Source organism: Oxyura jamaicensis, chromosome 9, assembly GCF_011077185.1.
Source record: "Oxyura jamaicensis isolate SHBP4307 breed ruddy duck chromosome 9, BPBGC_Ojam_1.0, whole genome shotgun sequence".
Lineage (NCBI taxonomy): Eukaryota > Metazoa > Chordata > Aves > Anseriformes > Anatidae > Oxyura > Oxyura jamaicensis.
Genome location: NC_048901.1, coordinates 10207045 through 10234136, shown reverse-complemented (window position 1 = coordinate 10234136; position 27092 = coordinate 10207045). Strand labels below are relative to the sequence as shown.

Here is a 27092-nt window from a genome sequence, read left to right as displayed (position 1 = left end):
GGCAGGGAGCAGGCAGTTGTGGACCAGTTGGGAACGCATCCGCTTTCTGCCTTGTGACCACCAGGATCCCTGTGGGGGGGCCCAACAAGCACCCACTGGACGTTGCCCCACGGGGAAGCCAGGAGCACCTCGTGGTGCCACCGGCGCCTGGAGCAGCCCCGTGACCCGCACAAACGCTCCGCGCTGGTTAGAAACCTTTTCCTCTCCTGCCAGGAGCTCATTAAGCACCTTTCCCTCCACCGCCCGCTCAGGCCAGGCAGTAGCCCCTCGATCTAGACAACATCAAGTGCTTATTAATTACGCCTGAAGTGGTTCCTCGTTAGCGCTGATGCTGTGATGGATGAGGCACCCCGGGACGGTGCCGGTGGAGGGCTCCAGCCACGTGGCCACGCTCGCACTGCCAGGACACACGGGCGCAGAGCAGCCGCTGGTTTTAACGGGGGGAGCGCGCTGGGACGGATCCAGACGGGGAGGGAGCCCCGGGCAGGGCACAACCCCATGGGCACGAGGGGCCGGACGCCACGGCAGGCACCCTCCTCCTCCTGCTTGCCAGAAAGGTTGCAGGAGAAATCCCCTGAAAGCGTGCTTTCCTGTGGCACTTTGGCTCCACTGCCAGATAGAAATAGGAAATGAAGGAACGGGGGAAAAAGCAAAACCAACAAAAAAAGAGGAGCAAAGCTGCTCGTGGGCACCGCCGGGCTGAGCCGAGGCTACGTCACCCGCTGTGCCTCACGCTGCACGCTGCCTGGACACCCTGCCAGCCGGATTTTGGGAACGGCCCTTTGGGAACAGCGCCGACACCAGCGTGGCATCAACAAGTGGGGGGGAGGAGGAGAAAAGTCTCCCCCATCCGTAACAGCTGCTGTGCACACGGCGAGGCCGCACGAGACTGCCAGGATTTTCTGTCTGTGGGCAGCTCCGGGAGCTTTTCCGAGCTGCAAAACGCCACTTGCCCTTTGGGGCTCCCTACAAACACGCCGAGTTCGATAACCATGCGCGACCGAAATCGCCGCCAGGCGCGAGCGCAGCAGAGGCATTGCCCCGCCGCGCATCCCACCAGAAACCCAACAAACCAAACCAAGGGGGAGGGAAAAAAGTCACAGGGAGGTTTTCAGGCTCCCGGGAATGAGTCACCGGCTTGGCCAGGTGCTCGGCATTTCTGCAAACATCGGCGGGGAACAATGCGGTGCCGGACGCGGGCCGGACCCTGCGCTTCCTCGCCGCCCTGCCATTGTGCACGAGAACAATCCCGGCTCCCGCGGGGCCGAGCCCGGGCTGCGGGGCTCGCTCCCAGGCCTGCCTGTAAGCCTGGCGGAACAAAGCCGGCGTGTCGGAGGCAGATTTATTCCCCTGTTTGTAAATAGGCTCTTGAAAAGACCCTTGGAAAAAAAAATAATTATTGAATAAAAATCCATGGGCTTTTTCTGCCTCTTTTAAGGCTAAAATCGATACAACACTCTAAAGTCCTCGCTGGAAATTGGAGGGAATATATAAATGGTAGTCTTGGAGGAAGAATAAAATAAAATAAAACGCCCACATGCAGCAAAGCGAAGCACCAGGCAGCTGCCCCGAGCCCTCGGTGGCCTGATCCTGCCCTGGCAGCAGCCGGCTCCTCTGGGTGTCCATGCGGGGCCGGGAAGGGCCCGAACCCACCCGCGGAGCCTTCTGGCTAATAACGTCCAATTAACACCTCCATTAAAACCCACCATGCTCATTAGGGGAAAAAAAATTAACAAGGTTTTCCTGGATGTTTTCCTTGAGAAATGGGTACGGCTGTTAACGGATGTCTTCATTAAGGCGTAACTTCAGAAAAATGATTATTCCCCCCCCTTCCAGAGCTCCGTGCCTCTGGCGCATCCCTGCCCGGCGCTGGCAGAGCCGTGCTGCCTGTTCCACCCAGCGGCGGAAGGGGGACGGCTGCAGCCAACGCGGGGTGAGCAAAAAATAAAGGGCTTTTCTGCAGCCCCCCTCCCTAAAGCCATCTGCCCATGGGACGGAGCTGCTGTCACCTTCGTCACCCGAAGGAGCCTTCCTCCTGGGGCACCGGCACGGCGAGGGGCGGGAGGGAAGGCGAAGCGGAGACAAAGAAGCAGGAATTTGCCAACAGAGGGAGGGGGAAAAAAAAAAAAAAAGATTGAAAAAAGCTTGAGAAGCAGCACAACGGCGCTCTCACCCCTTCTCTCTGCCTTTAGAAACAGAGTAAAAACGTGGCACAAAGCTGCTTTCGTTTCGGATTGTTTCCTTCACTGGTTTCTCCGTGGAGCTGGCCACAGGGAAAGGCAGAATTGCCCGCACCACCGGCCGGCCCCCGCGGTGCTCCCCCACCTCCCCAGACTCAAGCCAGAATCGCCCCTTCCCCATCGGGGCAGAAGCGGGCAGCCCCTCTGCCCAGCCGCCTGCCGTCATTAGGTTTCAGAGTCAGCAGAGGAAGGTTTAATTATTTCCCTCCGGGAGGAACCAAGGAAGGCTCGCACCCAAGACCTCCTCCCAGCGCGGTGATGCATTGCGCCTTGACCAGGCGGCAGGCCATAAAGCACGGCTGAGGGCCGGGGCCAGCGAGATGGATGGGTTTAATATCCACCTGAACGGCGCGTGGGCTATCGTGCTGAATGAATTATTCATTTTGGGCTCAGGAACAGCCTCCGCTTCGCATCGACCCGAGGCTCAGAGCAGCTGGGGCAGCCCCACCTGGGCTTTCAGGCACGGAGCCCCACCATCCAGAACGGAAAACACGGGGAAAACAAGGACCCCAGTCACTGTGGGCACCCAACATACAGCAATAATTCCAATTAACGAGCCCCTGGAGCTGATCCACTCCGGCAGCCCCACCACAGCACTGCCTCCACTCCTGGGGCGGGAGGGATGAGATCGGGGCGAAGGAGCTCAACAACTCAACCCTCCCCTTATATATTTTTTTTTTCTTTCCCTGAGGAATTAAGCCCATTTTCTCAACCTTAAAATATCACGGATTTTTCTGTGACAATTCCCCCGGGCTCGTTAAGTGGCTCATCTCGGCTGCTCAGGTTGACGAAGGCTTCAAGCAGATGTCAGGAGCGCCAGCCTCCCGGGAGCCGGCGCGGCGGCGGCGAAGCCACCCGACAGAGATGTTCACCCGACGCTTGGGGTGCGATCCTGCCCCGCGAGGAGCGGCTGTGATGGAGGGACCCAGATCCTGCTGCAGGAGACCCAGAGCAAGCGGTGGGCACCCATCCCTAAGCAGCATCACCCCATGAGGTGTTGCGCCCTCACAGCTGCAACAAAGCCCAACGAGAAAGGCAAATTCATTTTCTTTAGCCTCATGATGTGCTGTCCCCTGCCCACCAAAGTTTCAGAACAGCAGCGGTGGGCATAGATCTTCCCTCGTGGTCCCCGAGGTCCACGAGGATACGAGGAGGAGCTTCGTGACCAAAGGGTCCACACAAGCCACCAAGAAGCCAGGGTCCAATCCCAGATTTTTACTCAAACGTGGTGAACTTTCCAACAGACCTGAGCGAAGCCCTGGCTTTTAGGGTTGTTTTTACTGGGCTTCCTGGAGAGAACGGATAGTTTATTGGTCTGCTGTTTCTCCCAGGCATCTAACAAGATCTTCAGGCGTGCCAGTCCCACGTGATGCCCAAGCCTTTATCCGTCCTCCTGCCACGGTAACTGGGAAGTGCTCGTACGGGGCTGTAAAAGGTGACCGTGGTGGGACCATGTGGGAACACATGATGGGACCACTTAACCACCTGCCTCAGCCACCAGCTTCGAGAGCAGGCTGCACCTGCAGAACACCGTGGTGCTTTCCAGGATGCTGCTGGCCAGCCCACAGCAGACATTCCCACCCCCTTAGACCTGCAGGTGGCCTAAATTTTCACCCAAAGGAGCCGTAACACGATGCACGCCCACCATGCGAAGGCAAAACAACAGCCTGGAGCTCTGCGGAGCGGTGGCAGAAGTTTCTTCTACAGCCCTGGCACTGCAGAGCAGGAGCACAGGGCACGAACCGTGAGGAAAGGTCAGGAAAGCAGCAGGAACAAGCAACTTCCCAAACATTCCCCCTGGCGATGGACAGGATTAATGGATGGGATTACAGCCCTTCTCATGCAAAAACCCTCTGCTCCCCCCTGCTTCCAAGCAAGGTACAGAAACACGACCATAATTTAGGAGGGGAGACTGAAAGGGCAGCTTGTAATGCTAATAGGAAAAAAATTCCTCCAACCCTATTTGGGAAATATTCATCAGAACTGCAAGAGGAGACGACAAGCAGCGAGCACCGTTTCCATATTTATAACCCAGCAGCTGCACACCAGTGCCATGGCTGGGGGAACCCAGAAAAACAGCAAAAAAAAAACACAACAAAACCAATTAATACCAAGAACCAGAGCACCGGCACGGCGGTCAGGCCAGCGACGGCTGCCCAGCTCCTGCAGCTCTGCTCAGGAAATAACGAGGAGATGAAAGCGGCTCCGCCAGCGAGCATCGCCCTTTGAAGGCAGCAAATCGCCGCGGCTGCCAGCGAGCTTGTGGCGGCGGCAGAGGGGGCTCCATCGAACGGGTGCCCCTGTCGCCATCACGATGCAAGCCTCTGTCCAAGACATGCAGCCAGCTCTGCAAGTTCTGGAGAGCACCAGGAGAATGCAGATTGGGTTCTGCGTGCTACAGGCATTCCTGGGGCTGCGGGTTTTTGCTCTGCTCTTACCATTTTTGCTCCACGCTGGGTCACAGCAGCGTGCAGGAGATGCACAGCAGCCTCTGCTCCGAAGCAGCACTGCCCCGTGCTCTCATGGCAGAGATCATGGGGAAAAGACCACTGAGACCGATTCAGACTTGGACAGGAGGGGAAACTGACACTTCTGCAAAGGGACATCAGTGACTGTAGGTCAGGGGCACCAGAATAAGACATGTCACCGGGAAAGTGGCCCAGCAGCCTTCTGAAGATGACCAAGACAACATCTAGCATGCCATCTTATTTTAAGCACAAACAAGCCCTCCCCAAAGGACCCAGTGCCCCCACTGCGAGCAGGGGCTGACATCAGGGTGCAGCCAGGGGCCACGCGCCCTGCAGCATCACACCAGCACAGCACACTGAGAGAAGCACCGAGAGCACCCGCACCCCCAGAGGACACCACAAAGCTTTGGGGGCTCCCTGTGCACGGGCAGTAGCGATGCACACCAGCTGCCTCAACGGTGCTGGGGCAGGAGGGGCAGAAAGGAAGGTGCTCTCTGCATGTTTTCAACATTTAGGGACCTGGGAGCAGATCTGGGCACCGCGGCTCCCAGATCCCTGCCTGGTCTCCCCAGAGCACAACAGCTTCACGGCAGATCCGTTTGGAAATCAGCTCCAGGCCACTCACATCACCCGCAACAGCTTGTCTGGGGACAAACATCACGCCAGCAAAGCTCCAGAAGCACAAAGCACCTTGCAAACCAAGGCCATCCCTACCTTTGCAGGCCACGTTGTTCTCCGGCTCGTAGCCAGCCTTGCAGGTGCAGCGGCCTATGGGGACCATCCACTCCCCGTCCCCGTTGCAGTACAGTTTGATGGGCACGTCCACCTCCTCGGCGTTGGGGATGCAGGTGCCGCGGGCAGTCACCAGAGAGGTGCTCTCCGCCCCCGTCATCGTCTCTGGGAAGATGGCGAAGTTCTGCACCACGCTCGGGCACTTCTTGAAGAAGACCCTGACGGAGAGCAGAGACATGCAAGCCCCGTAGTCCTGGAAAGCCAGGTAAAAGCCATTGCGGGTCAAGGGCCCGAAACTTCTCACTTCTGTGTTCACCTTCATCAACCTGCCACCAAAGTCCACCTGGGAGAAGCTCTCGTCAGCAGCTATGGTGTCCACTTTGAGGTAGGGTGCCTCCGTCCAGAAGGCGGACTTCTTGGTGGCAATGACCGAGTCTGTCTCGTAATAGTAGAGGTTGAAGGTCTCCTTGCAGGAGCCGGGGACGTTGGGGAGGCTGCTGCAGTCCCGCACCGTGAAGCGCATCTCGGTGTAGATGCGGTGGGCACCCCGCCGGTTGATGAAGGTGGTGAGGAGCCAGTTGTTCTGGTTGGGCTCGAAGACGTTGCACACCTGGTACGTCCGGATGGTGTTCAGGTTTTCGTCGTAGCCACTCACTTCTTCCCACTGCGCAAAGGAGAGGAGAGGCCGTGAGAGGGAGGCGGTGGGGCTGGAGGTGGCACCGGAGGCACCAGTCACCCCAAAGGCAGGGATGGCCTGAAAGGAGGACCCCAAATCAGTTTGGTGCCAGTCAGGAGGGACCTGCAGAGGTCATCTGGCTGCACCTCGTGAGGGGGCCAGGAGCACCGTCACAGACAGACAGCCCCAGGTACACAGGGAAACAGCACCAGGAGGAAACCTCACCTCCTGCTCGCTGCCCCACGCTCCCAACTGAGGCTAAAACATTTCCACGTGGGGAAATTGCCTCAGCTGCCCCGGGAGGCTAGGAGGACGGACAAATGGGAAGACGGACAGTCAAAGCACTTTGAGAAACGAAGAAAAGCAACACACGAGGCCGTGTCTTCATCAGAGACTGAGCCAACACACGGGCTGACAAGCAAGGCCAGCCTCAGGCTCTTGGCACAACGGGATTGCTTCCACCGGCAAGAAAAACTCGCTAAATAAAGCATCACCAAAGCACACCGCAGCAGAGAGAATATAGATTCACAGTTCGATTTATAGAAGGGCATTAACACAATCTGGGCTACAATTTCAATTAAGGGACAGCAGCAAACTGTGAATGGCGTATGATGGAATTAGAGTCCCACAGACAGATTTACAGCCTCGTAATCCATTCATTTTCACTAATCCATGTTTACAGTCTCCTCATAACGGCATTATTCATACGGCATCTTTAAGCAGCACGCAGATACGTGCATAATTCCTGGGGGCAACACGGCAGCAACTGCGGGCGTTGGTGCGTGCAGGGGCAGCACCGAGCGTCGACTCTTCCCAGAAGAGCTGGCGAACCAAGACCAGCCCCACCGTGATGAGGTTTTGCCCTCTCCCTTTAAGCTTTCCCACCCCTCCCCAGGTATCGCTCCGGTGACAGCGGGGCCAGGCAGAGCCAGCCCCAGCAGACGGGGAGCGGGGAAGCTCCCAGAGGCACCATTTGCTCGACCACTTACAGTTAAGCAAAATAATACCCAGAAAAAAAAAAAATTTAAACCCAGGAACCACCCCCAGTGGGGCTTCCCCTATCACAAATCAAAGGGAAAAGGAAAAAAGCATTTGGAAAAAGGTGACAAGAATGTCTTAAAGGTTGGAAAACTCTTTTAGGGGACAGCCTAAGGATGCTCATCCTGTCTGATCTCCTAGAGGACAGAGGGTAAGGTGCTGCGTCCTGTTATTTAATTACACATCCCTACTTCTACCATTACACGCCTGCAGATACGTATTTAACTGCACATCCCTGGGCAGAGCTCTTCCTGGTCCATCCAAACTTCACAGGGGATGACCGCAGAGCCAGTGAGCCCCAGTGGGTACACGGCGCAGCCCCAAAACCCCCAGAGAGGCTCTGAGCCCACCCAACAAGGCGCCTGGCACCCCGACAGCCCAGCTCTCCAGCTCTGGTTTTTGGGGAGCACGGGGCCAGCGCCGCGTGGGTACCAGCCTGCCACCCACCCCACTGCTCCCCTCCCTGTCTGCGCCTGTCTTTGTCTATCACTTTCTCTGTCAGGGGAATGTGAGTCAGGTTATTTTATGCTTCCATCCCTCAAAGACTCATATTATATAAAAAAGATGTTTTAAGTGCCTCAGGGTGTTTTGTTCCTCATTACTTCATAAAAGTGACATTAATAGCCAGGGAAGAGCACTGCTGAGTGCAATTATGGATGATGTTCCAGGTATGAAAGCTGTTTTGAGCCTGCTAATGTTTCCTAATTACAAGCCTTGTGGTACAGGGAGAGGGGAGGCACGAGCAGGAGGATGGGGAGGAGCGAGCACGGGGACCTGCCTGGATGGAGGAGGCAGCGGGGCAGGGAGGGGACGGGCTTGGATCCAACCTGGCCTCAGGAGAAGGAGCGGGCGCAGTCGGACACAGGACGACTTACCCCCGAGGGTGGGTTGGCGGTCCAGCCCAGCTCAGCCGTCGCCGTCCGCGTGTCCATTAGGGTTTCTGAGGAAACAGAAGAAAAAAGTAAGATAAAGGAGTCATCATCCACACCTGCAAAAACCCACGGTGCGTGTCTGCATCAACCCCCAGGCGCCAGGAAAACCAGGGAGAAGCCCCCAGCACCCGTGTGCTTCGCGGGACCACCTGGGCCATCCCACATGACGCACCCACGTTGGCCCGTGACAGCTCCACGCAGCTGTGGTTTGGCAGGGAGATTTCAGACACGTGAACAAAAACAGGGCTGCTGGAGCAGTGCTCCACTGCTGGGGGGCTTTACATGGCAGGTTTGGTGGGAAATATCTAAGAGCTGTACTACAGCTGGCATTCCCCTGCTTTTTTTTCTCGTTCTTTCACAAGAAAGAGTAGCAACAATAATAGTGAGAGCAACAACATACAGAAACAGATGGGAGAAATCCTCCAGGTTTTATTTATTTGTTTTCAGCAAGCAGACGTGCAGATGAGTTTGCTCGATTCCCGCATCTCAACCAAGCACAGGAAGGAAACACACTGCCCGTGCCCAGAATCGACCCGTCCGTCCCTCCACGGCCGAGGCAGCACAGCACGGCTCCTTTGGGGACCTGGCTTCTCTTCGTGTTGGCCAAAACCAACACATCTCGGCCACAGCTTCCCTCTAGCACTGCTGCTGATTTGTGCTCCCATCCGTGTCCCCACCGAGCATCTGTCCCACACCGACAAGCACCACGCAAACGTTATTTCTCCCCTTGCCGTAAGTACAGCCGTGCACATCATTAAGTGCTCGTTAGTCCTTGCCATGGCCCTTCAAATAAACAGGGTGCTCGCTTCGCAAGGATTTCAGCACCGGGGCGATGCACAGCCCAACCCTCTCCCAGAAACTCAGCACTTCCCTCCCCATCAGCTCCTCGATCCAAAAGCCCCCAAAAGGCTCTGAATTTTGGAAGGAAAACTGGGAGGAACAGCACGACACGGCACACAGCGGCTCCCTAGGCAGGAGACTAGAAATAAAGAGAAATAGAGAAATTGAGAAGAAGCCAAAGCCAACAGCGGAGGAGCTGCCTCCCTGCCCAAAAGCTCTTGCCTCGTCCCCCTGCCATGCCCCTACCTTAAACCACAGCAAACGGGTAAAGCTCCGTTCTTGTGGTAGCAGCCCAGAGCACAGGGCAAACTAATACAGGAGGACAAGGGGACAATTAACCGGGGGAAAACAAGGCGTGAAAACCAAGGCGTGAATCTTTCTGCCCAGATTCACGCACCGCCAGTTAGGCTTTTCCTCCACATTTAGTTTTTTCCAGGGACCTTGATCCTTTTCCAGAGGGCAGGTCTACCCACAGGCGTCCTCTGCAACGCCCTCCTCTGGGGGGAGGAGGAGGAGGGACGAGGAGAGCAACCCAAAGCCTGTCTCTGAGCCTCTGGGAAAACCTGGTGCCATCAAAACCCCAGGCTGATCACCAAACCACAGCAGGGCTGAGGTGGGAAGGGACCTCTGGGTCCCTCTGGTCACACCCCTGCTCAAGCAGGGCCGCCTGGAGCAGGGTGCCCAGGACTTTTGATGCCCAAGCTTTTGATGGCCTCCAAGGAGGCTTTACAACCTCTCTGGGCAGCCTGCTCCAGTGCTCCATCACCTGCAGTGAAGAACTGCTCCATCACGTCCTGAGGGAACCTCCTCTGCTTGGGCCTGTGCCCGGTGCCTCTCATCCTGTCCCTGGGCACCACCGCAAGGAGCCCAGCTCCGTCCTCCCGGCACGAGACATGCCCAGGGGGCTCCAGGAACTGCCCAGGGGGAAGCTCACAGCATGGGCATGGAGAGGTGCCCACCGCCCTGGAGAGGTGCCCACCGGCCGGGACTTGAGCCTCCGGTCAGGGCTGAAGCCCTCGTTGTGGAGAAGCCCAAGCTTTGTTGCGGAGAGCCAAGCTCTCTTTGCGTGAAGAATCTTCAGCTGTATACAGTAGATTTTCTTTAATGGACACATTACTTTAAACTAAGCCTCCACCATCTGTTCCAGTCCCTAATTATCAATACAAAAACAAACGTCTACTCACAATTACACTCGTAACGAGTAAAGATGCCAGCAATTAGCATGCAGGAACATCCTCGCTGCGCGGCAGCGGGTCCATCTGTGGCGGCACCGGCGCGGTTCCCGGTCCCGGACACCCTCGGCGGAGCCATGCGCAGTGGCACCAGCGCCCAGGCAGTGCCGTGGTGGGGCTGGGGGGAGCTGACGGGTGGCTGGCATTGTTTGAGCAGCTGGGGGGGGGTGAGAAATTTGGGAGTGGGAGTAGGGAGCAGCTGGATGCGCCCCAGAGCGCTTCCCTCCCCGCTGCATGCTTCAGCGGGTGCTTGGGGACACGGTCCTGCTCCCAGAGCGAACAAGAAGCAGCAGAACATGGGAACAACGGGAAAATAAAGCCAAGAAGCTTCGCTGCAAAGACCAGCACGAACCAACGCTGACAGAGACGGTGCCGTGGCTGCGAGCTCAGCCAGGCTGCGTCATGGCTTTCATCACCGCTCCCGACCTGGATTACGCCTCTCAATGTCGGTGGGAAAGAAGCCCTGCAGGTGGCAGGGGAAGGGCTTGAACTTAATTCTTGCCATGCCCCATGTACAAAGAGAGCTGGGGCTCCAGCCCACACCAGAAGGTCACCCAAATAATTTTGGTTCACTCCCCACGCCTGTGGCAGCTCCTGCTTTGGGCCACGATGCTCCAAGGGCACAAACCCCCTGCTCCCACCCAGCTTCCCTCCGCAAGGTTTCCACGTGTCCGGGGCTTCCACCAAGGCAGAAGAAGCAAAGCAGTAGCAAGCCAGATGTGCGAGCTGCTGGGCACTCATCTGACCCACAGCATCTCAGACTCAGGAGGACTTCCCCATTTTAGTGATGGTGCCGGAGAGGTGGGCAGGGGAAGAGCGGGTCCCCCTCTCCCACCGGAGAGGCACTGCTCCTCTCCACCATTCCCTGAGAGCCCCAGCTTCCCAAAGAGCCGCGTGCAGTATCTATACGCTTTCAATCAAAAATATTACAGCAACAACTAATTATGTCCCATCATTCCCATGGCTCTCTGCCTTTAATGGTACATTTTGCTGCTACAGAATTACAGTGAAACTGCTCTGGAAGTGCATAACGAGCTATCCCCATCAATCTCCCGCAGATTCATTATGAAGGATTATCCCCAGAATAACAAACCGAGTTCAGATCGCAGAGGACGCGCTAAACAACAAAAACAAGTCAGAAGCCTTCTCTGCCCATCGTTTGGAACAGGAACTCCAGCACCTCGGGGTCTTTGTGATGAACCCGTCGGAGAGGAGCAGCTCCACGAAGACGTCTCGGCTGTGCCAACGCTACCAGCCCATGTGGGCTGACTTGGAGCGGCTAAAAACCAAAACTTGGGTTGGAAAATGGATTTGCGCATACATCAGCTGGGCACAAAGGTGCTGTGTCACCTCGTGATGAGCTGCATCGAGCTCTGCCCCAGCCCTGCCCAGGATCTCCACCGAGGGCACGGATTTCAGCACGCAAGGAGGACGCGTTGCAGTGGGGCAGGCAACGACTTAACGAAGCTCAGGTTTGGGGGCTTTGCTCAGCGACTATGAAACAACTTTATCAATAAGCTGCGCCTGCTGCGCCAGCTGGATGGAACGCCCTAATTACAAGCAGGAAAGGCTACCTGTATCAGGATGCGTCACACTGGAACGCGCTGCTCGATGCAGCTGAGAGTGCCCGGGGAAACACCCGCCCACGTCTCTGGAAGCGCAGGTGAATGTGCGCGCACAGCCAACCCACCACAGTGGGGCACAGCAAAGCAGACGATGCCCTCCACGAAGCTCCGCCAATGCCTAGCACATGCTGAACAAGCCAGTAATTTAGGCAGCAGCGCAAAGGTCCCCCACCGCGACCGAGTCCCCTTTGCCCACCCTGAACCTCCCTCGGACAGCCGCAGGACGGGCTGTCGACGCAGCAAGGCGTTACCGCAGCCACAGACGGGAGCGACCGCTGACTTGGTGACACCCTGAATGCTCTCAGCATCACCTTCCCCAGTGGTAGGGGGCTCTTCTCCCCTCTTGATCCTTTTCATGCTCTTCAAACCTAGGGAAATAATGGTGGGGCAGAAGGAGCCGTGGGTCTCGCGCAGGCAGCAGCGCTCTCCGCACGCGCCTCTGCGTGGTTTCCGTGCTCCGAAGGGGCCTGACCCCACGCGAGCACGCGGTGCGGGGCCAGCTCAGCCGCGGCCGTACAAGCCATTTATCACAATCCCACTGAGGAGAGATACAGTAAATCAAAGAGACAACCTGCCTGCAAATAAATTGCAGGGGGGAGGGAGAGGGAGAGAGAAACAGAGAGAAAAAGGGGAGAGAGCTGCAGAGGGAGAGATAAGAGAGAGGGAAGGAAACAGCAGAAAATTACAAAAAAGCACACATCACGGGGAAAAAAGACAAAGGGGACCAAAGCAAATACAAAGATAAGAGAAATAAGATAGTGCTTTCAGTATCTTGTTTTCCAAATTATAAGCCTATTTGATAAAATTTGGGAACAAGTTCTAATCCGCTGAGCTCACACAAGGCAGCGGCCCCGCAGGGTCTCAGGACAGCGCGTTACGGGCAGCCCAGCGCTCCCCGGCGCGAGGAGCTCAGTTGCCCCCACGGTGACAAAGTGGCAAAGCAGCTTCCCAGGGCCGTGCGGCTCAGTTACACACAGGCCACAGACACACAGAGTGCACGCGCTGTAGTCCACGCCATGGGACCACGTGGAAGCATTTACAGATCAGCACAGATGCATTTAGCAACCCAAAAAGCATCCCGGGCTGGGACGGGGCGTTAAGGAACGCCGCGGGCCACCGGGACAGAGCCAGGAGTCCCGGGAGCTCGGCTCTGCCTCCGCTCCAGCGCCGGAGGAGTGATCCAGGGCTGCAAAATGACAAGGCTATCTTTCGGGAGAAGAACTTCCAGAACAATGTCACTATGCATTTAAATCCTCATCTTTGCTTTCTCGAGGCTGGGTTGCCAACAAGCATCACTGAACTCCACAGTCTGCCCCCAAAATCACCATATGTCACGCTTGGCAGCCTCCCCTTCCAGCCTCCGGAAGGCAGGGAAGAGGAACTCGGCCGCCCGGCGACGGGCAGAGGCTTCCAATACACCCAAAAGCTGTGGGACCACCCGATACCAGTGGCACCCTCCCATGTGAGGTCCAGCTAAATGGTGTGGGAGGGTCTGGGTTGCATAAAGGACTTTTCTTTGTGGAGAAGTGAAATCCTTCGCGGGAGCTTTGCAGAAGACATCCCATAGGAAACACACCGGGGAGGTGAGTGGTGCGCGGTGACTTGCTGCTCCAGCCTCCAGCACAGCTTTGGGACGCACGTGGCCCTGCCCCAGCAGGGGTCTCCGTGCCACCAGCTGCAGCGCTCAAGCCTGAGCTGAGCCCGATCTCCTCTCCACCCGCACCACTGCCACCCAGGGGCACGCTCCCACGTGGACACGGCTGAAGGGCAGCAGCCCAAGGGCACACATGAACCGGCCTCCCCACCTGCTTGAAAGCCTTTGCTGGCCCCTCGGGTGGGAGACATCAAGCTGCTGCTTTTCTCTGGTTTTAGATAAACCAGCAAGAGAGGTTGCTGCGGTCTGGTCAACAGCAGCAGGCAGCTGGGGGCAAAGCAGGGCCATCAGCAGGGACGCACCACTCCGAACACACAGCCTGCAGCTCCTCCAGCTCCTCCCTGGGCAGGGCTGGTCGAGTGCTTTCCAAGCACAGGAATCACAGAGGTTTGGTCCCGAACCCGACAAGTTGATGTTCCCTGCTCCCCAAAAGCGAGGTACCAGCTTCAGCCGCCCACACATGCCCCAGCCAGCTCAAAGGGAAGCAAGCGAGCCCACCCAGAGCAGGACCGGGAGCGCCTGGGAAGAGGGGGCCTGACCTTCGTCCATCCTGTGAGAAAGCAAGGAACGCCAGAGGGGAAAAAAACAGGAGCAGGGTTTGAGATTTAACACACAAGGGTGGTGGAAGCTTAATGGGCCCAGTGGACCAACTGGGATTCCCTTGGAAATGGCAGCCTACAAACGCAGTCAGTCAGCTGAGGAGACCGAGCAGCCATAAACGTCAACAGCATCTGCAATTACACTCGTTAGGATAATTTAAAAGGACATGCAGTCTTCATGCCTCGATGGGCACCCATGGGGGATCGCAGAGGGATTCCCCCAGCAGCTGGGGTCTGCTCACGTGCGGAACGGCATCGGTCCTGCCTACAACCACCTCAACGGGGACGGGCACAAAGGCACAGGTGCAATAAACTCTGCTGAGCCAACGCACCCAACCTGTCCCCCTTTCCCTGCCACTCTCCTTCCCCACAGGACTTATTTTGCCTTACTCCAGGACAGCACTGCCTATGAGGGAAGCTCTCAGGATCAAAACATTTATCCTGCATTTCGCTACGCGCCACCGCTGCCGTAGAGATTCGGGATGAGTCACTGTCTTGGCCTATGTTCTCCAGAAAAGCTACAAGCTTGCTACAAAAACACGCAGCTCCGAGCCCTAAGTCTGAAATGCCAGCCGCGCTGTCAAGGAGCCCTCACTACAAGAGATGCACCTGGCATCGTCCAGCTCCTATTTATTAGATCTTAGTTTAAAATGTCAGAGGGATTCTGCATGAGCTACGAACACAACGGGCCGCTCAGACGGCAAACAGCGCGGTTCGTTGGCTCCGGGGTCACTGAGCAGCTTCCTTTCGCCCAGCCCCACCTCCTCCCGAATCAAGGATGCAGCCAGGACCTCGGCGTTTTCCTCCAGACACCACAATTTGGGGGAAAAGTCATCCAGCAGAGCCCTAAGCTATCCATCCTGCACAGGGAAGGAGCCAGTGGTGCTTCCCGCACCCGGACTCACCCCGTGCTGGTTAACGCGGCACCCAACACGCACCCACGCACTGCGGCCCTCGGAAGCGCTGGCTGCCTGCTTTCACAGCTGCTGAACAGCAGCAACAGCAGCGTTCGGGTCCGACACCATCCCCACGCCAAATCACCACCAGCTTGAGGTTGGAGGATGGGGAAAATCTCACAGCGGGTGCTTGTTCTGCTTCCCCCGGCCGCTGGAGCCCCAGGGTGCACACGGAGCCCATTCAAAATCCACGTTTCTGCAGGTTTTGTTTTTTTTTTTTTTAATTCCAGATCTCTTCAAAACTGTGCCCCACATCCTCTCCTGAACCATTTTACTACCAATCTGAGCGGTCTCTAGGTACGCGCATTCACGACAGCTGGTCTGTGGAGTAAATAACAGAGTTAGTTTGCCAAGATCTCCAGATCTCGCCGGGGCCGCTGCCGCCCCGTGCCGGCTCGGCCGGGCCGTGGAGGCACGCTAGGAGCCACACAGCCCGGTGCTGCCTGCGGCCAAACCTTCCCGGGGAGGAATCGCACCTCGGAGGGGCCCCGGCTGCAGTTCCCGGCCCCACGGAACCCAGCTGGGGCACGCTTATGGGCGGAGGGGGAAACGCTCACCCGGCGTCTCTGCGGGTCGGGGGCTCTGTAGCGGAAAAACAAGCTGTGGGACAGCGCTGGCTCGCTGATTAACGAGGTGTGCGGCCAGTGTTTGCTGGTCCTGCTGTAAAAGCAGAGGAATGGGATGGAAGAGGAGCACGGGGCAGAGACAGGAGACACAAATGAGCCAAAAGGGGCCATCAGCGCAGGGCATTATATTGCAATCAAATCCACATATACTCCAGCAGGAGGGAGAGAAACTTCAACCGCAAGGCTGCTGGTGCTGAGCGTTACGCAGCACGGCCTGCCGGCCCCAGGGAGGGGAAGAGGAGGAGGAGGAAGCCGAAGGAGGCACTGCTTGGCTCCCGGCCGGCCGCGCACGCTCCTGCCTCCAGCCCAGCCGCCTGCACGAGCGCAAGCTGGGAAAAGGCTGGAGCGGAGCAGGCGGGAGGAGAGCCATCTGCGCGCCGGGAGCCGCGCCAAGGCGCGCTGGGGGATGGATTTTCCACACACCACCCCCCTTTTCCCGTGCTAGGTCTGCCTCCTCTCCCCCCGCACGGCCGCTGTCACCAGCGGCCAACACCTCGCCGAAACGCTTCGGCAGGAGACGGCGCCGCCACAAAGCAGAGCTCCCCTGCACAGCATCTTCACACCGCACTTCTGGGCTGGGTGTGGAAGCCACCACCAAAGGGACATCCCCAGATTCTCCCAAAACAAGGTCATCGTCCCCCCCACGCGATGGGGACAGTCCCAACGGGAAGGTCACGGGCGCCAGCATCCGCAGGGCTTTCCCATCCAGGAGGAGCAGGAAGCAGCTCCCGCTGCGGTCACGGGGCCGCTGCCTCCACTTGGGCTTGAATCCTACTGGATGCTGGTGACACCACGGCGGAACGTGGGCGGACAGACCTCCCTTTGCACAAAGACCCCATGGGAAACTGGCTGCCCGAGTCCTGCAGCCTTCCTGCAACCTGAAAATCCACCAGGCACGAGAGCAGCACGGCTCCGCTCCACGCAACGCTAACACCGCTCATTTTTAACGTGGTGCCAGCTGATGATAAACTTCCCCGTACGCTCATCTCCATACCACCTCTTCTCCTGATGACACTGACCCATCCTCCCTGATTGTGGTTTCCTCACTGAAATAAATCACCGTAAGTGCACACTGCGCTCCCGGCCTCATTACTGTTCATCACCGCCTGCACGACGGAGCTGTCACATCCTGGCGGGTTCTGCCACCTGGACAACCCGCGCAGGATGCGGGATGGGGAAACGTGTTGTGGAAGCCCCTGGGAGGACCGATGTGACCAGAAGCCACTGCCGTGCAGGTGAAGAGACAGGATCATAACACACGAGCACCCAGAAGATGGAAGCCCCAAAGCAGAATCACCACAGCACGCAGCACAGGTGGTGGCAAATGCGCCCTGATGGCCGGCAGAGCTGTCCCGCAGCGAGAGCTTTTGCTGGGCTGAAACCTCCTCCAGGCGCACAGCAGAACCCCTCTGCGCCCCTATTTAGGGCAGATTGCACGGGAACACCGACAGGAGGACGGGTGCAGGGCCGGGCGCTTCCCAAACCTTTCCCAGCCACGCGTCCCGCCTCCGGCTCCTCCTCGCACGCAGGCGTTCAAACCCCACTAGGTCACCCCAGATCAATCCAAAGCAGCGCTGCGACCGTACTTCAAGCAGTAAATGAAAAGCTCTGTGCCAAACCCCCGCCAAGACTGCTCGAGCGATAACAATGCAGAGGCATTGTTTGCCTGTCACATTGCTTTCAAAAGCCAAACACTCAAAAAGAGAGAGGGAGCAATTAAAGCTGCCGCTAATCTTGTAGCGCCCACATCAAAAACCTGCCCGCTGTTCTGGCCGAGCAGGCGGCGGTGGGACCAGCGTCTCGCAGCTGGGACGTGACGGCAGGAGATGCTCACCAGGGAGCAGCAGGACCAAAGCACCATGACCGCATCCCCGCGCCTCGTCGTGGCTGGGAAGAGCGGCTCTTCCAACACCTGGGGCCGCGCAGAGGTGGAAGTTTCCAGGAGAACAGCTCACAGCAGCTACTTACACCCAGGAGTGTGGTCAAGTAGAGGAGGCGCCGCCGTTGCCTTCCATACGATGGTCGTACCAGCTCTCCCCACGGACGCACCAGCTCTCCCCACCATCCAGGCTTCGCACAAGTGCCCCTTCCGCGCCGGTGTTGGCAGAACCGGTGTTTCCGATCCAATGCCTCAGCCCTGGTGGTGGCCACGATGCTGATGGGTTCTGCCGGCACCAGGCTTGCTCCTGCCCCCCTGCCCCGCGTGCTGGGGAGCTCCGCGCTCCCTCAGGCGGACGGAGGACAGGCGACGACGGACACATGGACGCGGCGCATTCGCACGCGCAGGCACCGGCCGGGGGGGACCGCGTTTCAGAAATAACGCAGGCACGCACACAAAAGAGCGCAAGCCATTAATCTGGGCAAAGCAAAGGAAATGAAATCATTATGTCTGCAGCTACAGCATCCAGAAGAACAAATTTCCTGCCTGGATAATAAATGGATTCTTTTGTTTCATGTTGGCCCCGGCCACGTGACTGTCTTGGCCTATTCCTCATCCAAAACATCTTGCTGCATAAATACCCAGACGGGCTTGGGTTTCAGCTGCTAAAAATATGTTTTAATTATAATAATATATAATAATAATAACACAAAAAGCTACACGGTCCCCAGCCCCTTTCCTCTTAAACAACCTCTGAAGGCTTTCCAGAGCACAGACGAGGAAACAAAGACCAAAGTTACCAATCACAGCTGCAGCTGCTAAAAAAACAGACACAAGGCAGACAAATGACAGCCCCAGGTTGATGCATGCGATAAATAATCCCTGCCAGAAAAAGAACCGAGGTGTGCACACGGCATTTGAAGCCCCTGTGAGCATCTCATGGTGCAGGACCAAATCCCGCAGGTGACGGGGATTTTGCCTGAGCCACAAGCAGCGCCTTGCAGGTGGCTTTCTGGCACCGGGAGGGCAGGGTATTTTACATTTTTAATCCGAAAAGGAAGGTGAATTCTGATCCTTACAGCTGGCTGCAGGAAGGGCTCCAGGCATCTCAAGGGATACAGGCTGCTAGGAGAGCTGCGTGCATGACTGGTTTCAGCCATCCCTTTAACCCACAGCTCCACCAGATCATTCAATTAAAACCATTTGTGCACCTAACTCTGTATTTCAGTTTTGCTTTATGAAAACAGAGCAAACATTGAGATAAGTTTCAAAACAACAGAGCATTTGGAACCCAAGCTTGAGAGCACCTTGTTGCATAAAGCCTGAATTGCCGAGGAGTTACAAAGAGAGCTCCAGGCACTGAGATGAGCTGGTGAGCCCCACCGAGCCAGCAGCGGGCTCCACGCTCCCCATGGGCACAAGACCCGACCAAGCCCCACTCCCAACATAGAGCGGCCAGAAGAGCCATCCCCTACAGCCCCAGGAAGGTCCCCGAGCACACACAGCTGCCTCCCGCTTTGATTCTGGATGTTCACCAGGAACTGAGCACACCAATGCCCCGTGGGATGAAACCCCTACGTGGAAAGGCAGACTGTGAGCCTGCTTTGTGCATCACGCTAGCAGAAGCCTTACTTCTTTTCCCTTTGTGGGTCATCTTTAATTTCAATTATATTTGGGATGCTGTGGGAAGTGTCCAAGCATTGCTGCTGCCTCATTTCAATTGCTCATCATTGCTGTTTCTTCAAGGAGGGGAAAAAGAGTCATTGTAAACTAAATATTTACACACCCACGTACACTAATCCCAGCAGATCCAAGGGTGGGAAGCTTATTTAAAAAAAACATCTCTAATTACTTTCCCATTTTAAAGGGAATAATCTGGCAATTAGCTAGAAAGCTTTACATCAGTAATCACATATTTCCTAATGAGGAATAACCTGAGCCAGACCTCCATCCCTATGGAGGCATCCAGGCACTCGCTGCCCAGCGGGACGATGGCCACTGGGGACGGGGACACCAAAAGGGCACCGAGGGGTTGCCAGCCACTGGATCACATCCCAGGGAAGCCTCCTTGCTGAAGGACTGAAGACTTTGGGATAGGTGAGAGTTTGACTTAAGGCTCTATCAGCCTATCATTTAGGAAGGTAAAATTGTGTTCACTCTGCCGAAGCAAACTATTAAAATTGGAGGACGTTATCTCAGGTAATAAAGAGCAAGACCTGAGGACCAGCCTGGGAATTCAAGTTTACAACTTGTATCAACTTCATATGCTGTAAAACTTCACCTGGTTTATAAGTTTCTCACCAACTTCATAAAAGATGTTTTATTATTATTGTTTTCTGACTCTCCTGCCTTAATAAAATGCCTCTCCTACTCTGTGTGGGTGTTGCATTATAAACATTTGCACTTTGATTCATTCAAGACTTAAGGAAGCTTTCAAGGTAACCTATTAGGAATACTTGAAGTGTTTCAAAGGCATCACAGTTTCCCTGAACATTTCAATACTTTAAATAAATAAATAAATAACACTTTTGCAGTAAACTACCTCCAAAATCCACCAGGCTGGCGATTCAAGCTACAGCATATGGAAGCGACCAAGCCAGCCCGGTGGAGCACGTCCCTGTCACGTTTGGTGTGGGGTCGTCAGAGCTGCTGGCAGAGGTAGGTTGACACCACAACCAGACTGGAGATGGGGAAGGAAGCCCTCCAGGAAGGAACATCTCCCTACCACAATCAGAATCCTGTACAAAAAAAGGATATGGCTTGAAAAAGAAAAAACACACCACACAAAGCACCCTTGCTCCTTGCGCACTTCACAGCAGCATCATTGCTTGTATCATCTGTACGCACTTAAGGAGGAATTGATGAAAAATTTGGTCATGCTTTGTGAACAGCTCACCACTACCACCTGGAGCATGTCCATCCCCAGTTCTGGGGCTGCTGGTGCAGCACCGTGAGGCGGCCCCAAACACCGTGTTGCTCTGGAAATCCCCGCTCCATCACAGTGGCCCCGTGCCCGAGAGCAGCCGGGCTGGCTCAGGAGCGGCAGCTGCTCCCTACCAGGAGGTATCAAAGCCCCGCAGCACGGCTGCTGCTTAATGCGGGATCAAGGATGTGGCCCAGGGAGATGCAAGATGCTCCTCAGCGGCAGCTGGACCAGAAGCAAGGAGATGAGTGTAAAAGCACGGGCGTCCTGTCCACATTCACACACACAGGGGCTGGCCAGCCCCATGCACCAGGTCCAGCCCCGATACGTCACTCCTCCGTGCTGGGCAGGGCTCACAAAGGCAGAGCAGGAGGGTGCCCACAGCTGTGTCCTCCTCAAAGCAGCCCTTTTCCTCCAGCCTCCGCCGAAGGCTATTGAAGTTAATGAGCGCTTTTTTGTAGCCTCCAGCAGGCTGGAGAGCAGGCCTTTCAGCTCAGCAGCCTCCTGCTCGGTAATAACCCAGGTGTGGTGCACGGAGGGATAATAAAAGCCAATTTTTAGACAGAGATAGAATATGACTAGCTTGGGATCTTGCAGATCCCACCAGCCAGCACCCACCATAGCTAGAGGACCAGGCCTGCCGGAGAAGACAACTCACTCCTGGACACAGGAGGTTGTGCCAGCCACCGTGCATCAAGTTGGCTCTGCAAGAGTAACCTCGCTGCATGTCACAGCTTCTCCACTGAAAGCCTAAGGGGCTCAAAAGACTTAGATCCAATCCACACAAACAACTTCATCTGAAGTGGAAAGGCTTGGACAGCAAAGGCCACGCATCTCAGAACCACAGAACCATCCAGGTCAGAAAAGACCTTCAAGATCACCAAGGCCAACCATCAGCCTGACCTGCCAGGTCCCATCACTAAATCACATCAACCTATCTCATAAATACCTCTGGGGTGGGGACTGTCTCTTCCCTGGGCAGCCTGTTCCAATGCCTGACTGCCCCCTCCATGAAGAAATTCTTCCTCATACCTAATCCAAACCTCCCCGGTGTAATCTCCAGAGAGTTTACTCACCTGCATGAAGCTTATGGACAGCTTCACCAGGCCTGTGGGGTCTTGCTCAGGGGACACTGTGGCTCTGTAGTCCAAGGCTGCCTGCAGCCCATTATTCCCAGCACTGGATGAAGGACACCAAGACCCGTGACACTTCAAAAATAATTAATTCAGGGGCAGAGCAGCCACGTAGCCACAGCTCTTCCGAGCTGCTGCACGCCATGGGAGAGCAAAACAAACACAGCACCAGGGGTACACGGCATGAGGCAGCTCGCACACAGAGGTCTTCTAATGCTTGGAAACATTGCACGAAGTACTTCTGGCAATACAGCCAGCTGTTCTGGTAATCTTGAAAAGCTAAGTTTTGTTCATTTCAAACACATTTGTTTCAAATTAAAAGCACAGCTGATGCCTCGCAGAGCTCCCTGGAAGTATCCCATTGCTCCTTTGTCCATACACCCGACTTCCAGCACATCCTCCTCCTCTGCTTCAGTCTTACAGAATTGAAGCCATTGCTTCAAGTTTGCCTGATTTCCTCCAGCTCCAAGAAACACTCCCAAGGTTAGACAGCAATGCAATGTGGATTTAGGGAACCTCCTGGACTTAGGAGCCCAGGTCTTGTTGTGAGGCCAAGGGCATCAGAAGCCCACTTCCCCAACGGCTGTCTCTAGGACACCAGGGCTCAAGTCCCTCCACAGGCACGTGGCTGTCCTCCAGCACCAGATACCAGGAGGACTTCCCAAGTGTCCAACTCTTCCAAATTGCTCAGCCTGTCACCTGGCCCAAGATACAAATAGCAGTTCTGGTTAGAAAGAGAAAATTAAAAAATAAAAAATGCCCAGCAACCTCCTGTGGCCAAACTGGCAGGAACCTGCACCTCTTCCTTTCTCATCCCACCTCAAGTCCAGCATTCCCTTTTCAACTTTTCTGCTGGGCTCCTTATTTGCCTGAGGAAGATGTAATTCACACCCTCCCAGCTCCTCTGTGGTGGTTTAACTTCTTTTGAACAAAAAGCAATTATCCCCACATCAACAGGACCCTCACGAGGATGTTAATGAGTCGGTTCAGCCCCTGTGGCTAGGCCTTGGCTGAAGCAAGTGGAGGCCTCCAGAAATCAAAGCCCTGCATCTGACTGCAAAATAAAAATAAAGTAATAAAAAACTCTATAAAACTTCAGTCCTCACCATTCCCCATCCCAGTGCCTCCACCTGAGGTGCAGGATTTGGCACCAACAGGAAGGAGGCTGACACTAAACGTGTTTCTGGCAGAGGGGCGCAACTCACGCGTAGAGAGGCCCAAGTAAGGAAATAAAGAGAAACAGAGCTGGGCACAGACACCAAAACCTCAAAGCAACCCATGGAAGAGTCAGTTGGGTTTGAGTAACCAAAACCTGGGTGCCTGGGACATCAGCGGTGTGGTTTTGAGAGGAGCAGGGCTCCATAACTAGGAAAAAGCAACAGTGCAATATTAAACAATTCAAGTCATGACAAAGCCCCCACCTCAGATGCAAGGAAATGGCGTAAAAGCAAGGATTTCCACAGCCTCTTGCCTATTCCCAGCAACCACTTTGCCTCTCTGCAACATAAATTATAGCTTAATCAGCTCTGAATACCAGCGATGCTGCCTGGATGCCTCCCCAGATATTAAACGCTTCTTTCACTGCACTAACAAGCACATACCTGAGGCCTTCCTAGTCCCTAATTACTTGGCATAGTTATTTCCAAATCAAAATATATAAGTAAATAAATAAAAAAACCTTAATACTTCCCCCCCCTCTACTTCGCAAAGCCCTTGAAAGGAATCCGCCTGCTTATTAATGAATATAAGCAATTTACAGTTGTTATCCAAAACCACTCTCTTGGAAGGACGGAGCTTGTCATCACCTCCCACCCACCCCTAAGACATGCAGGGATGCCAGAGGGAGCATCCCCCCAAGGAGCATCCCCGAATCCAGCCCTGCTCCTTTCCTTTGGGCTGAAGCTCAAAGCAGCAGTCCTGAACCAACATGACCACAGAACCATCTAGGTTGGAAAAGACCTTCAAGATCATCAAAACCAACCATCAAGCAGACCTTCCAAGTCTCATTGCTCAAGCACATCCCTCAGGGCCACATCTGCGCGTTGCTTAAACACCTCCAGGGATGGGGACTCCACCCCTTCCCCAAGAAGCCCATCCCAATGCTTGGCCACCCTCTCCACGAAGGAATTCTTCCCCATATCCAATCCAAACCTCCCCTACTCCTGCTGGAGTGGTGCTGGGGTGCGGGCCCCTTCCCTTTGAACCATCATCTCCTCCGGCCCAGCAGCAACTCATTACAGGCAGGCCGCAGAACAGCAATTAGATCACACCGGGCTGCAGGTTTAGCGGGCAAAACTGTAATTATTTAGGAACATCGAGCTTAAATGCCAAAGAGTCTTAATGGAACTGAACTAATTAACCAATTTCGACTGAATAACTGATTAGTTAAAAAGAAAAATAAAATCAATGATCATAGACAACAGCTTTTTTTTTTTTAAACTGGTTGTTTTCTCACAACAACTCTCAGTTGCACAAAAGAGACCAACAATCCCTGCTAACCAAATATTATTGTAATTAAATATTCAACAGGAAGGCTCTTCAATTATTCAGAGAAGGGACGACGCTCACTATAAGCGGGCTGGGTTTCTCCCTCTGGACCTGGCCGGGGATGCTCATAGGGCACGGCTGCTGCCCAACCTGAAGAGGTTTTGCGAGGTTTTCTGGGGACAGTGGTATTCCCCCAGCAAAGGGCCGGGGAGAAAAAGCAGACGCATACACACACGCCCCAACACACATGGTTGTAATTCACTAAGCAGCATTACCGTAGGAAATTACAGTTTAGCTTTTTCAGCAAAGGGTACAGGGATATTTAGATTCACTATAAGGAAACTGCAGAATCTTTCAGACCATTTATCACAGCTCTGTGAGTCCCAACTTCCACTGAAATGAAACAATAATAAATATTGAGCAGAGCGAGTTAATCTCTGCTGAACGCACTTTAATAATTCAAAAGTTCCGAGAAATAAATAGATAAAGCGCAGCGCTTTTGGCTTTTACAAATGCACATCCCATTTTTCTCACCACTTCTCATCATGCGACTTGCTGGGAAAAACGCCTGGTGACAGAAAACACCCCAAAAAAACACACCGTGGCTGGCAGCCACAGCTCCGCAGGCACCCCAGTTCCTACAGCACAAGGTCCCTGCATCAGCCCCGCAGCACAAGCTCTGGGTTTCCAGCACCGCAGCCCAGAACGTGCCACTCCACAGCGCTGCCAGCAAACATCCCAGCTTCACGTTTTCCTTGTGCAAGTATTCATGCGTGTAAAGCTCAATGGCTTGGATATTTGCAGAAAGCAAGGTTAAATTGAAGTGTGCTTTCAAATCCTAATGAATATTTGGGGAAAACACTCCCCCCCCAGCTATTTACTCAGCCTCGCCGTTAAGTGACCACTCTGCCGCTGCATGTGTTAAGAGAACACGGAGCGCTGCATCCTCCTCCTGAGGGCACCCCACGAGTCCGCGGCTCCTGCGTTCAGCTGGGTACCAACTGCAGCATGTGCAGAAAGAGCGTGGCCAAAACGCATCCCAGACCCCACATCCTCCGCACCTGCCCTTCTACAACTCCTCCGTGGCCTTTCTTTGCATGAACTGCTCCAAGAGCATCTTCAGCAGCACAGAAATACCAGTGACGGCAGCCCAGCTCACAGGCTTTCCCCCTCCAGCGCTGCTTTTCTGATCTCTCCATCACTACCGGCACATGTTTTCACCTCTAACAGGCCACCAGAGCACTGTAAGTTATTCAACTTTCAGCAGGCTGCGCTGCATTCAGAGAAATTGAAATTCAAAGCCTTAATTAAGGCAGGAAAAAAAAAAAGAAAAAAAAAGACCTGCATCTTAAGGAAGAAAAGCAAGATGAAATTCAGCCGCAGGAGCAGTGCCAGAGAGATGGGTTTGCTGTGCGCCCGGCGCGTTTGGTGGGAAGTGACGGAGGGCCGCCGAAACTTCATCCTCCCATCGCCTACATCCCCGAGTCTCGAAGCACGCGGGAAACAGGAAGGCGACCGAGACGAGGAATAATGAGTCAGTGATACCAGCAATTAGTCAAAAAAAGCAGCACAGGCATCTGCGGGCGAGGGCCCGTTTCCCATGACTTAACAAAACGCTCTCCCTCCAGGCTGACAAGATCTGGGCTCGCTCGTCACACCAGCACTCCAGTTCTTCCCCTTAGGTTTCCTTTTTCCAGATTGTGCAAAAAATAAATACATAAAGGGATGGCTACAGGCTGGCACAGAAGACCAGGGCTTGCAACATCTCGTGACTTAGCCCTGGCTCTGCTCTGGGTACATCAGCAGGAAGAGCCCCCGTGGAGGTGGCTCTCGCCCTGCTCGCCGCGGCGGTGTTAGGTAGAAGCAGGGGAAGCCCGACGGACGGGAGCACCAGATGTGCATGCCCCGAGCTGAGGAGGGGAGGATGCCCACGGGGCTCACAGGCTGCAGGAACCAGCTCCGGGACATCACCCCAGCACCAAACCCTTGTCCCCGGTCCTCTCCAAGCAGGCAGGCAGCAGATAAGCGCACGGAGCAGCCAAAGCAGAGCTACGCCAGCTCTCCGGGCTCGCTCTTTGCACAAGGAAGCCAACGGGCAGGCAAGCAGGTAGGCAGACGAACCAGGGCCGACTCTGTCTCTCGGCTGACCTGCCGACACCCCAAAACTCCTGCAGCCGCAGAGTTACGAGGCGTGCCGCCAGCCTGCCACGCTCCGGGCGATCACAGCGGGTTCAGCTGACGCCCAGCACACCGGCGCTCCCCGAGCGATCGCGGGGCACGGAGAGGCAGAGCGCTGGCTCCTGGCACCGCTTCGCTCCCGGGAGCAGCCGAAACGCGAAGCGGGAGCAGCCGGGCGCCCGGCGGAACGTGGCCGGCGAAGCCACGCGTGGCAAAGCGCTGTCACGCTGCGAGGATACTCGGGCACAAGCGGGAGAGCCGGGCGCCGCCAGCCCGCCAGCTGCATGGAGGGCTAGCTGCCGGCAGCGCCGGGGGCACGTCCCAGGGCCGGCTAACGAGGCTCGGGAGGCAAGGACCGAGCGCGGCCGCCCTGCCGCTGCCGGACTGCGCTCCGCGGGACCCACGGCGCTCCTCAACAGGTTGCGGGGGCACGGCACGGCGGGCGGCTCGTCCCCCCCGGGACGGCCAGAAGCCGGGGGGGCTTTCTCAGGGCTTTTTTTTTCCCCCGCACCGAACACGGCGGCGGGGGGGGGGGGAGCTCAGCGCGGGGCATCCCGGTGGCTGCTCCCTGATTTTTTGGGGAAAGGGGGTACCGGAGCTTCCCCGCCACCACCCCAAGCCGGCAGCGGGACAGTGGCCGTCCGCCCCCCGTCCCCCCGCGTCCCCCCCCAGCCTCACCTTCCACGGCGGCCGCGGCGGCGGCCAGGCAGAGCAGCGCCACCAGACCCGCAGCCATCGCCCCCCCGGGCCGGCGTCCCCCGCCGCTCCGCCTCGGCCTTCCGCGGGCACCGCGCGGGGCTCCGCAGGCGTCGGGCGCCGCCGGCGGCGGGCGGGCATGGGCGGCGGGAGGCAGCCGGGCCGGGCCGAGCCGAGC

At 55.9% G+C, this 27092-nt stretch overlaps 1 protein-coding gene across 2 annotated transcripts in view; it reads right to left on the bottom strand.

The window, feature by feature from the left end:
- EPHB1 (EPH receptor B1) overlaps positions 1-27063 on the bottom strand; it is a 51415-nt gene extending 24352 nt beyond the window's left edge. For both annotated transcript variants that reach the window (XR_004753233.1, XM_035334633.1), the window contains exons 1-3: positions 26897-27063; positions 8030-8094; positions 5423-6104 (exon numbers count right to left, since the gene is read on the bottom strand). Coding sequence is in view for 1 of the 2 variants with exons in the window: in XM_035334633.1 (XP_035190524.1) it covers positions 5423-6104; positions 8030-8094; positions 26897-26954 (805 nt within the window). In the remaining variant the exon portion in view is untranslated. The remainder of the gene's footprint in view (positions 1-5422; positions 6105-8029; positions 8095-26896) is intronic.
- Positions 27064-27092: the final 29 nt, after the last annotated feature.